The 11,933-nt window shown below is 33.3% G+C and overlaps 1 protein-coding gene across 1 annotated transcript; it reads left to right on the top strand.

The window, feature by feature from the left end:
• The first annotated feature begins 9,027 nt into the window (after positions 1-9,027).
• LOC115242772 lies at positions 9,028-10,624 on the top strand. Its single transcript, XM_029819306.1, has 2 exons — positions 9,028-9,193; positions 9,739-10,624. Exon 2 carries the CDS (start codon positions 9,852-9,854, stop codon positions 10,350-10,352), a length of 501 nt encoding a protein of 166 aa, XP_029675166.1. The 5' UTR covers positions 9,028-9,193; positions 9,739-9,851; the 3' UTR covers positions 10,353-10,624.
• The last annotated feature ends 1,309 nt before the right edge of the window (positions 10,625-11,933 follow it).

Raw genomic sequence — 11,933 nt, 5'->3', positions numbered from 1 at the left:
ATTTATATAAAAAAATTATTATAATTGCCAAACATGTTTTAATTTAAATGTAAATAATTTGTTATAAATATCTTGTTTTGTTTTTTTCATATGTATACATATATATTAAATTACACAATGATTTTAAATGGATCATCCGCATTTTAAATTGATACCGCAGAGTTGAATAAGCATTTAACTTTTCAAGTAATACACGAGAAAGAAAATAAATTATAAATTATTCTCCTCACGATTGTGTGTGTGTTCTACTGCCGGTATATGCCTTCTTGCTTTCTTTCTTCTTGTTGGTCTTCTTTGATGGTACTTACACAACACTCACTCGCGAAAATGCGTTTAATTACGATTACTCGCATATTAATCAACATAATACGACAATCGCACGACATTTTGCACGACACTCCCAACATTAATCGCATACGCTATATGCACTTTATTTTATATTGCGACAGGGGAAAACGCGAAAAACACGGTTACACGAAGCTATGATCTGTTTGAAAATTGTACGACTAAATTCGCACAATGTTGTTTTTAAATGACTATTAAATTATATTACTAGCTGACGTTTTTTCCTCGCGTGCTTCGCACGCCCGACATGTGATTGCGGATTTGTGAGGATGGGCAAACATGGGTCAATCCTTAGAAACTACTGAGATGTTTAGAAACGTACTGGTGAAGGTTTCAACAAAATCGATTGTGTAGTTTTTACGTTAAATTAGAATATAGAGCGTGAACGACGTATTTTTTTCCAACTTCACGCACGTTCTATTGTTCGGCTCCTAGATGATATTGCAGCGCGATATATAGCCTATGTTACTCAGGAAGATCTAAGCTATTCACCAGTGAAAGATTTTTTCAAATTGGTTCAGTAGTTCCTAAGATTACCCCGAACAATGAAACAAACAAACGAACTTTACCTCTTTATAATATAGTGTAGATGTAGAAGTGTAGATAGCATAAATATGAATAAATGTATGAGTTAAAAATAAAGGTAAATATATCCGCAGAATGTATAATATTCGAAAATATTGCTTTACTGTGTGATTATCTGCGCAATAATTTTTGATCGAATAAATTATATAGAATACAAACTCTATTTCTTTATAATATAGCGTAGATATGTATTGTAACAGACCATCGATGTACAAATGCCGATTGTTTGTTATGTGATTAATGAATATTAAAGCACGTAATTATATCACAACAACTACATTTATTAATTAAATGCGTCGCGAATTATTTACTCGACTCGGAATCGATTTGTTTTTTCTCCGCAATATAATTTTATTCATAAAAATAATATTGGCAACGTTATTCGGATATCGCGCGATATTATGAGAATTGAATAAATAATCAGTTAATTCTCGATGTCCCACTGAAAAATATACATCCAATTAACATTCAGTATAATTTGTATTTACGTGCAATGTATTTAAAACACAAATTATTCAAAATAAACAAAAATATTATTAATAAATAATCAATATATTAGCTTTACATTATTGAAATTATTCGTTCTTCATACTAGGAACCGCTAAATGCTGTGGTTCGCTACGATCATAATAAGTAGCGATTACCGATCCGTAAATAATTAATTTCCGTCGTAAGCGACACGTAATCAGATATTTATTGAAGCAAATGTTTTGGTCGATTCATTGATTCATAAAATGGGGAATCGAAGTGAAGAAAGATGATATTTATACGTCATCGTTATATTCTGATATTTATGGAGATAATTGTTTCGAGGAATATACAATATTCACTTGATTTATGGATTCCAAACGTATTGCACTCGAATATGAATTATACTGAATTTCGAGATCATATTTTACGATAGTATATCACGATTTAATTAAATATTCTTTTGATTTATATAATATAACGTGTGATATCTAAATGAAGTTACCCCAATGTCACTTTTATTAATAAAATGCGAATAAGAAACAAACCGATTTTAAATCGAGCTATTCCGTGACGCATTTAATTAGTAAATACAGTTGTTGTTAATTTTATTTAATTAACGTTGTTAATTGTATAATTACGTTCTTTTAATATTTGTTAATCAAGTAGCAAATATTTGGTATTTGTACATCGGTGATTTTTTTTCATTTTAAAATACGTATTTTACATATATATAATTTATTCCATCAAAATTTATTGTGCAGGGGATTGCACAGTAAAATAATATATTTTCGGATATTATACATTCTGCGGTTATTGATTTTTATTTTTAATTTGTACATTTATTTGTATTGTATAATACAAGATAATAATTGTTTTAAAACGAGAAATGTGTATTCGGTAACAATAATATTGTGTAAATTTGATTGTGCAATTTTCCAATATTAAGATCATAGCTTCGGATAACTGTGATTTTCGTGTCCTTATAAAATAAAATATAATATAAAACAAACCGTTACGTATGTGCGATTAATGTCGGAAATGCTGTGTAAAGTGTTACACAATCATCGTATTCAACTGGTTAATGTACGAATAATTAATTGTGTTTTCGCGAGTGAGTATTACATGAGTGCCATGAAAGAGCAGCAAAGGATTAAGAGAGGAAGCGGAAGCATAGGAAGACGTCGGTCGACGGCGGAATAGCCGTGAGAGGTAAGCAATTTATATAATTTATTTAATTTGTTATTTGCCTTTTATCTGTAAAATTAATTGTTTATCTCTGTGAGTTCATATCTTTGCGCGGAGTATACATATAAATTATTTCAACACATTGTATTTAAGAGATTTATATTTTTATTAATTAATTTATATAAAGATTTTATAAATTTTTATTGATTATATTTTATACAAATTTATATGTGGAAAGTATTTTTTTCTTAAAATTTGTTTTTTTTTATTACGTATATATATTTGTTTAAAAATTAAACAAGTAAAAAATGTTATTGCGCAGAACAATTTCAAAACAGTTAATATTTTAAAAATTCATTATGTTGCGCAATTAAATTTGTGAAATTACATTTTTGATCAATAACATTTTTGAAATATAATTTAAAGTTGAAGAAAATTATGTCATACATATAACGCGTGCGCGTGTTTGAATAGATGCGCACATATTTAAAATATTTCATAGTCACAAAGCACGATATTTTAATTAATTTATCTAGTATTTAAAAAAATGCAATAATTTATAATCTGTGTCTAATGTATAATACGAGAGGAATTACTTTTAAGAACGCTCTCTAAACTTTAATTTGAAGATAATTTAATTAATTAATTCAACTACGCCTCTCTTCGGAAGGAGAGGCAATTATAGGCCACTCAGAATCATATAATTCAACAACGGCGGACTTATCCTAATTAATATTACCCACTTTACCGGCTTCTTGCCGTAGCACTCGTTTCGGCATACAGACATTTAGGTTAACGCAGTTATAATTTAATTTTCGTGCAGTCGCATATTTTGAGAGAATTCAACACGTTGTATTGCTGATAGATGCTGATTAAATTAATATTAATGACTCGGATGACGTCTACGTAGAGAAGAGAAAGAAAAATACGTGCGGGAGACATGTGTTTAAAAATATTTGGCAAATATATGCTTCAAGTGTGCCCTGATAATAAATTAATCATAGCTGCATAGACTGCGAACTTATGAGGATAAATTATCGTTGGCAAGACGAAAGCTATGCCTGTGCGGATATATATAATATAATACATATATGTGGTGCGTGTGAGAGAGCTATGATGACAGCGACAATGGTTATAATGGTGAAAGTTGTGCACGCACTTGAGACGGACGTGTGGCATTCGTTGTCTGCCTCGTGCCTGATAAACGTATTGCAAAGACGAGCATATTCATTATTTTCTCCCCACGTTCCAGTATTGGCGCGAATCCATGAGCTTCCACGTCTATTTTTTTTTTTTAACATTAACATTACGCGCTTTAACATGAAACATACGGGCATACATTTTCGTTTTTTCTTTCGATTTTTATATTTTTCTTTTAATTTTACTAATTTACTGAAGACTAAGATCTACGCCATATTTTCAAGGATAAATTGCAAATTAAATTGCAAACTAAACTTTCTTTTGGAGAATTAACTTTGTCGATAGCGTGATTCGACTATCAGCTTTTCCGTTATTGTGGTTTCAAGGCGGGAAACGAATGCCTCCGTGTTTGGCTTTCTCGATTTAATGGAAACCGCACAATTTCACGCAGATAATAGAAATAAACTAATGAGAGAGAAAAAGAGAGAGAGAGAAGGGGAAGGTTTCAATTGTCTGACACGAATTGTTTCCAGCACGTGTCGATTCATCCAACAAACCTAATTTCAGCCGCAAAACGATTCCCATTGACAAAATTTGCAATAACTGAAGCTTTTGTAGAGGAAATGCAGACGATATTGATTATTAGCTAAAATATAATCAGAACTCGTTGTGAATACTGGAGCATTTAGGAGTAGCGACTGCAGCATCCGATGAAAGGAATAGCGACAGTTCCAGAGTACCTTTTACTAAAGGATCGATTGGTAATATATGCGCCGGTTGAGTAGGTTAATGCATTCTGTTACGTGGGTGTTTATATTGCTTGTCGCTTGTATCAACTCGAAGGAAATGAAGGCATGTGTGCACGCGCGAATGTCTAATACATCTGCTAATAATAATAGGTCGCGCTCTCGAAGTTGCATTCATAGAATCTCTCTGTAGCTTCGCAGATATTAGTTTCTGAGAAGTTGAATATCACGTAGGACATGATCTTAGCACACGCAAAAATATAATTACTTAAGGGAAAATTAAATTGACATTTGTGCATTATGCATAATACAAGGCCCGCTTTAGACGATAATAATTTTTATAATTCGCGATACAAAATTCAAGACGAAGCTATTTATAATTTTATATGCCTATCTTTTAATGTATCCTGATATATATTTAATATATGTTTACATTTTCCTGCTGTCATTAAGAAAGTGACAACATAAATAAATACGTGTAAATAAATAAGTAAACTGAAACGAAAAAAGTTCTCATTTTTTCACTTATTTATTACTTATTTAAGTAATTTATTTATTTAAGTATTGCATATTTATTTACAATTCTCTAATTTTACTTCAGGAGGATTTCAATTCACTCTTTTCTTGATTCCATGCTTTACAACTTTTATTTCATGGTACTTTTTGATAAATCTAATAATTTTAGTGTTGTTTTACGTTTTTTAAATATTTTTTGTTTCTTTTTTTCAAATGTTCTCAAAAAGTAAGCAAAAACGAGCAAATCACTAAAGGACTTTTTTTCTTAATTTATCGATTCTTCACACGCTCCTGAAGTATTGACATTTAAATTCGTGACACCCTGGTGTGTGTGTGTGTGTGTGTGTGTGTGTGTGTGTGTGTGTGTGTGTGTGTGTGTGTGTGTGTGTGTGTATGTGTGTATATATATTATTTCTTTTGACGTTTCTTGCATTATACGCGACATATTAAAACAGAATTCTGCTCTGAATCTTGTATAGCCTAAAGTCGCATGCATATTTCACAAAAAAAAACGGATAGGATACAAACGTGCATATATCATATTACCATTTTTAATACTCGTCGGTATAAAAAAAAATTGAAAACGAAGACCCTTCGCGATCCTGGCTTTGTTCGCTCGACTGCATCGTCGATATCTTTTTCGATCAGGATCATCGGACTCGCCCCCGTCCTTCTCGCCTCCTCACGACGACTGTTGTCATTTTCATTCGAGGTCGCCACGTTGTGCGAATATAATTTCTTCACAATCATCGTGAGTAGCGAGAGCGAGGGGGAGATTATTACCGACGCGGAAACAGGGTAACGAAATGGGACGGCGCGCGATGACCGTGCGTCTTTTAGAGGTTCGGACGGGCGAAGGGTATTAGGCGATTATTTTCGAAGAATATGGGGGCTGTAAAGGAGAGAGAATGGCGGTGTAAGTGGGTAAGTAGGCGCGAAAAAATGCTCACGTGCTTATACCGCTTTTCTTTTTTTTCTTCGGTCGCTGCGCGTCGGGATAGCCGCCTCCGCGTCTGATTGCGATTCTTCCCGCGAACAATGGTACATTGCAAAACTTGCGCGCACAATATAACGATAAAACGCTTCTCTCCCTCGGTGAATTTAATCGTTCGGCATCTTCGCGTCAGCCTCACCGTGGTAACAGGTCGAACAGACGGGCGTTTAATAGATACAGGTTTCACTCATTAAAGTGAGATTTTCTGTCGTGTACCGAGTCTCGGGCGAAACTCGATTTACCGGCGTGCCCCGTTACGTTACATACGCGCATCTACCGTTTTGCGGTAAAAAAAGAAGAAAAAAAATAATATGAAGCGTGGATATGATCTTAATTAAAAAAAAATACGAATTATATATGTACATTAATGACGACGATCGGAAATTATGATAACGTAAACGCGAGTGCACTTGCGATGTGAATAACGTAATTATTTCGCGGAAAAACGGTTGTTTAGAGCTTATTTACAGTCGATTAGCGCAGAGCCGCGCCCAAATTGCTGGAACGCTACTCGCGTAGCATTCCTCGCTAACGTATTACGAAACAATACTTGCGAATTAATGCGAGAAGGAAGTTTGTTCGCGAATATCAAATTAATTGACGTTGCTTAAAATCGTGCTGACTTTCTCGGCTCGTCATCGTGCGTAAGTTGCACTTGAGCGACGTGAGCGGGCTGAGGAATCACGAATGAGAAAGAATTAAGCACAAATTTCCTTATGAACGCGAATCCTGGTAATTACCAGAAACACAAAGAGCGGCATGGCTTTCCTCGTCACCCAGGAGGTACCATGCCCGGACGCGTTCCCGTTTTTTTACATGGCGGGAATCCCCAGGAGGCCTACACCATGCCACACGCATATTTAGTAGACGTGTGGAAAATAATACAGTTGCGAAAACAGAAGGACTATACGTCGCAATTATTGCTTTATTGTCAATCAATTGCTCGTGAAAATGTGCGCAAAGCCTCGTAAGAATGCTCATATTTCTGACACAGCTTAACGTTAACCGCTCGCGAACGATATCAGCAAGACTGTATTTGCATTGTGATAATATCTTAGTAACGTAATATTTATAAGTAATATTTATATTACTATTATATCATACAACGTAATTAACTCTTAATTTATCGATCGCTTTCTTGGAAAATTTCGTAATGCAATCGAATTAAAATATCTTATAATATTTCACGAGGCAAAATAATGCGAGCTAGTAAGATCTTCTAATTGAGTCTTGTAATTGATTACGTAAATATGCCTTTAGAAATCAATTTAAATTTATAAACGTATAGAGACGGACAATTAATAATATTTACCCCGTACTTGTCGTGACAGACATCGTGCACGTGCTTCTCAACGTTAATAAGATCCATCGATGGAAAATTGAAGCTCGCATCTCTCGCTTATTTTATCTCACTGTTATCGCGAAATGCGTCACTTTAGTAAATATCGTCGTATCTGCTTGATTTTTTTTTCTTCTAAGCTGCTGAGATCGTTCGTAACGGAACGGAGGAGACCTTACATTACTATGATCGATAAATCTTGTATAATTTATCGGTGTGCGTGTCTTACACACTAAGCACTTATATATACCCAGTGGATGTAATACCTCTCTGATGGTATCTGACGTACAGACCAATTTGACACGCAGTCGGCCGACAACGCGATGGTGGGCCAAGAAGTCCGTTGGTGCGCGATAAACCGATCACGTAAACTCAAAGAGATGCTACACTCTACCGGAACGGAGCCTTATATATCCTAGAAGTTATTGATCATCTCTTCGCTTCCAGTCAGGTCAGGTCGGTCGCGCTCGGTGCACGTGCGCAGGTTCTTTCCGCCCGATGCGGACGAAGCGCGGAAGCGCTTCCTCTACTGTTACGTATATGTACCTTATTCAACGTTTTTAGATTTATAGATTAACCCATCGTGATATATACACATGGACTAATTTTAGCACATGGGTTATTCTTAAATATCTTGAACGCGATAGTCAATTTTTATTATCAGAATATTATCAAAGATTTTCAGAATTCTTGAATGTTTAAACAAAGTAGCTTGTTAACTATAATTATATTTAATTGCCTTGAGTATTTGAAATACAGGAAAAATTACTATATAAGTTTATGAACGATAATCGTTTTGGATTGAATAATGAAACACATGATTTCGATTTCAATTTTTTTAAATTTACTTTTACTTCGAAATACATATTATCGATCTGGAAATATTTTAACTCAGACGACGTAAATGTCTAAAGGAAATCTTCAGAATGTCTGAGATGTCTATAAAAGAACGTCTGAAAGATTAGGACGTCTGTTAGATGTCTGTTAAACTTTCACATTGTCGGGAAGCGAGACCGAGCATAATTGCGCTCATTTAAAATGAATACTCGAATTATATTGTGGTTGTCGTGAAATTCGCATCTCAGGTTCTACATAACTAAAAACTGTTGTATAAATGTCTGCTTCTCTTTCTCTCTCCCTAATAATTCAACATAATCAATCAGCTATCCGGAAATTAATTAGAATTAATAATCTTTATAAAATTTTTTACGCATTGTAATCATATCGATATTTTATCCATTTTAATGTTTAAATATTAATAAATATAATCTTTTTCTTAGAATAATATTCCAGAACGGAAACCAGCAAGAGAAAAATATTCTCGAAAATATCTTTAATAATAAAATAATTCTTGATTAATTCTATTTTATTATACTATAATGTTTATTATACTATTTTTTTATATTATAATTCCTCACCGTTTCTTAATGAACCTTTTTTTACATTTTTTTTTATGTAACTTTCGATTGATTTTGATTTTTTTACAACTTTATATAAATTATTTAAAGCAAATATTATTGATACTTGTGACGCTTACGATTTATAACGATAAGTGTATTTTTAAATTGATACAAACATCAAAATATATATATTTTGCAGTATCAAAATGATAGATAATTGAATTTGTATCACACAAGTCTTCTTTTAACAGAATATCTTAACAAAATACAGCTAGATGGCAGGATATACACTTTCCAACAGTTAGCAGTCAGTCTCGGTGGCTGCAGTAGATCACAACAAGTATTGCGTGATTTCGTTCCATAACATTAGTCTAAGCAAAATGTTACATCTATTATAATATCCAGACATTAGAATAAGATCCAATGTACTGCATTCTGAACACAGCATTCTAAAAGACAGATATTTTAACAGGTATGTACGTTATGATATTGTGTACTGATGATGTATATAGACGCTATACCAGGTTATAATACTTCCAGTTACTATAGGTGGCGATAGCAGAACGATAACTATTAGATACGTTCAGGAGACACAATCGTTGCACAACCGTTGAGCATCGTCTTGTCAACACTCGACATTGATTTGTTGGTTCTAGAAGTAAGAACCAATCACATTCAATGGCTACTCAACAGTTATGCAACAATTGTGTCTCCTGAACGCACCCATTCTACGCATTTTATTTGACGGTTTAAATAGCCGATTCTAAAAATGTTTAACAATTAAAAAATATAAAGTTTATAAATATAGTGATCGTTGCATTTGAATATAATTAAATGTGAAATTAAATTATTATATTAAATATAAATGCACAATATAAAAATTGGATTTGGAAAGTTACATTCTCTTCATCGCTGCAAAACTAATAACAGACTGGATAATTACAATCTTAATAATCGAGTTAGATACACATGCTGTATAATTAATTGATTAATGTAACACTATATTTATGCTTCCAGGATATATTTTAATGAATTAAATACTAAGAAATGTATAATTTTAAAATTGACATTTTGAAAAGAAGCGCGCTGATTAGTCGCTAAATGATCGATAGAAAACTGCTTGGTGTATAATGGGAAAAATGAAGAGAATATTAAGACCGTTGATAAAAATTAAGCGCCTTTCGAGGAGAAAAAAATTGATTCTACTAGGTCGCGAAATTGAGAAACATATACGATGGAGATGGGAACGAGACAAAATGCAGGCTACTTTGGAGGCCATCGCTACGGTTAATCTCAACACATTAAAAATTACAGCGAATCCAGATATTGATATAGATTATATCAAAGGCATGTCAACCGTATCAATTTACGATCATAATTATAGAAGTCCGGTACAAGAAAACATATCCGAAGTTTCTATACATATCAGACCCGGCATGATACGTAAGTTGAGCAATTTAGATATCAGCGATGAAAATGAAACAGATTGTAACGCGAACACGCCACAACAGGACATCGGATACAATATTTTACAACAAACTTCGTATCTTCGTATAAGCGACCATAACGAACCAGATATAAATGAAAGAATAAAGAATATCATCGTATCGGAGAATGTAAATATTAAGTGAGACAAATTTTAAAGATTTAAAAAAAAAAGATATTACCTGCGTATTTAACATAAATACTCTATTAATCTCACGTGTCGATATATATCTATGTATATAAATGCGTATTTAGCGCATATGCATGCGTATCTTTTTCTGTGACGTGATGCGCAATTTAGTCTTATATTATATTAAAAATCTTACGTGTATAATTATGAGTATTTATATAGTATTTGTAAACTAATTATTATTTTGGATAATGTAATTAACTAAATATAATTTTACATTACACACAATCTCTTCCTAGAGAATATTTCTCTCTTCTTCGTTTCTGAGTATTTGTGTGATGTGACAGAAATTATGATATATTCGCAGTGCCGTTACTAGCTAGTACGCAATGTACGCTTTAGCGTAGGGCGCAAATAATTTTTTTATAGACGCCGATAATTTTTGAAGTGTCCAAAACTATGTGAGAACTGACCGTTTGGTCTGCGATGACTGCCCTTACTTGGCTCAATGCCGCTCGCTTGTAGAATCCTGTTTAACCATGTGGCGGCGAGCCAGAAAACATAATTTTTAAATTGCCTTTTTTATTTCATTTTTACAAAATGTATTATTAAAAAATAAGATCTAAAATATACGAGGGCTGTATGATAAGTACCCGTGTTTAACGACTGATAGCGCCACTGACTCAAAATCTGTATACCATCGTTTAACGCCATCTTTCGAACGACGCGTGTCAAAATTTCAGACAGTTTTATCGAGTAGTTTTGTTTTGATAGCTGTTGAAAGTGGGCAAGTTTGTGTTTGTTTGCAACCATGGAAAAAGAGCAATATCGGTCAGTGATTCGATTCCTTTTTTTGGATGGGAAAACGTGTGAGGAAATCAAAGTGAAGTTGCATGCCGTTTATAAGGACCATGCACCTTCGATGACTACCATCAGATATTGGTTCAATGAATTCAAGCGTGACTGAACATCCGTTTTTGATGAAGAGCGCAGAGTTCGACAAATCATATTTTTTGGATGGCTTAAAAAAGTTGGAATATCGCTGGACTAAGTGTATCGAGCTGAAAGGAGACTATGTTGAGAAACAGATAAAAAAAATTTTTTAAAAAAATGCGTTTCCTTCCCTAACACGGGTACTTCTTATACAGCCCTCGTATTCTAACCCTTGATACACATACACACATACACACACACAATATCAAAACAAATACAAAAAAAAAATTAAAATTAAAAAATATATATAAAAATTTAAAAATATAAAAAATATAAAAATATAAAAAAGAAAAAATTCTGGATAGCGCTAAAAACAGGAATTTTTTAGACTAAAGGTCATAACGTTACCGTATATTCGTGAAAAATAGAATTTGTTCAATTGAAATGGATGATCGTCAGTTTTGCAGAGAGGTATATCGGGTTGCCTACGAAGACAAGTAAGTTGAGATCAAGTCGAAATATACAGCTGTAACCTTGAGTTAAATATGTGGAGCGTGTTCCAATTCAACTGAACTATGAAAAATAACAGAAGATATTCAATTGACTATATACACTATATAAGCCCGCTTTACCGCGATTAAGATCCGAATAATCGATAGTTGTA

Source organism: Formica exsecta, unplaced genomic scaffold (assembly GCF_003651465.1).
Source record: "Formica exsecta isolate Colony F162 unplaced genomic scaffold, ASM365146v1 scaffold625, whole genome shotgun sequence".
NCBI lineage: Eukaryota > Metazoa > Arthropoda > Insecta > Hymenoptera > Formicidae > Formica > Formica exsecta.
The sequence above is the reverse complement of the archived record's forward strand: the minus strand, read 5'-3'. Positions and strand labels throughout refer to the sequence as shown.

Bases quoted from the DNA above. Each gene is read 5' to 3' on its own strand.
- LOC115242772 (XM_029819306.1), top strand. From the start codon at position 9,852: ATGGGAAAAATGAAGAGAATATTAAGACCGTTGATAAAAATTAAGCGC.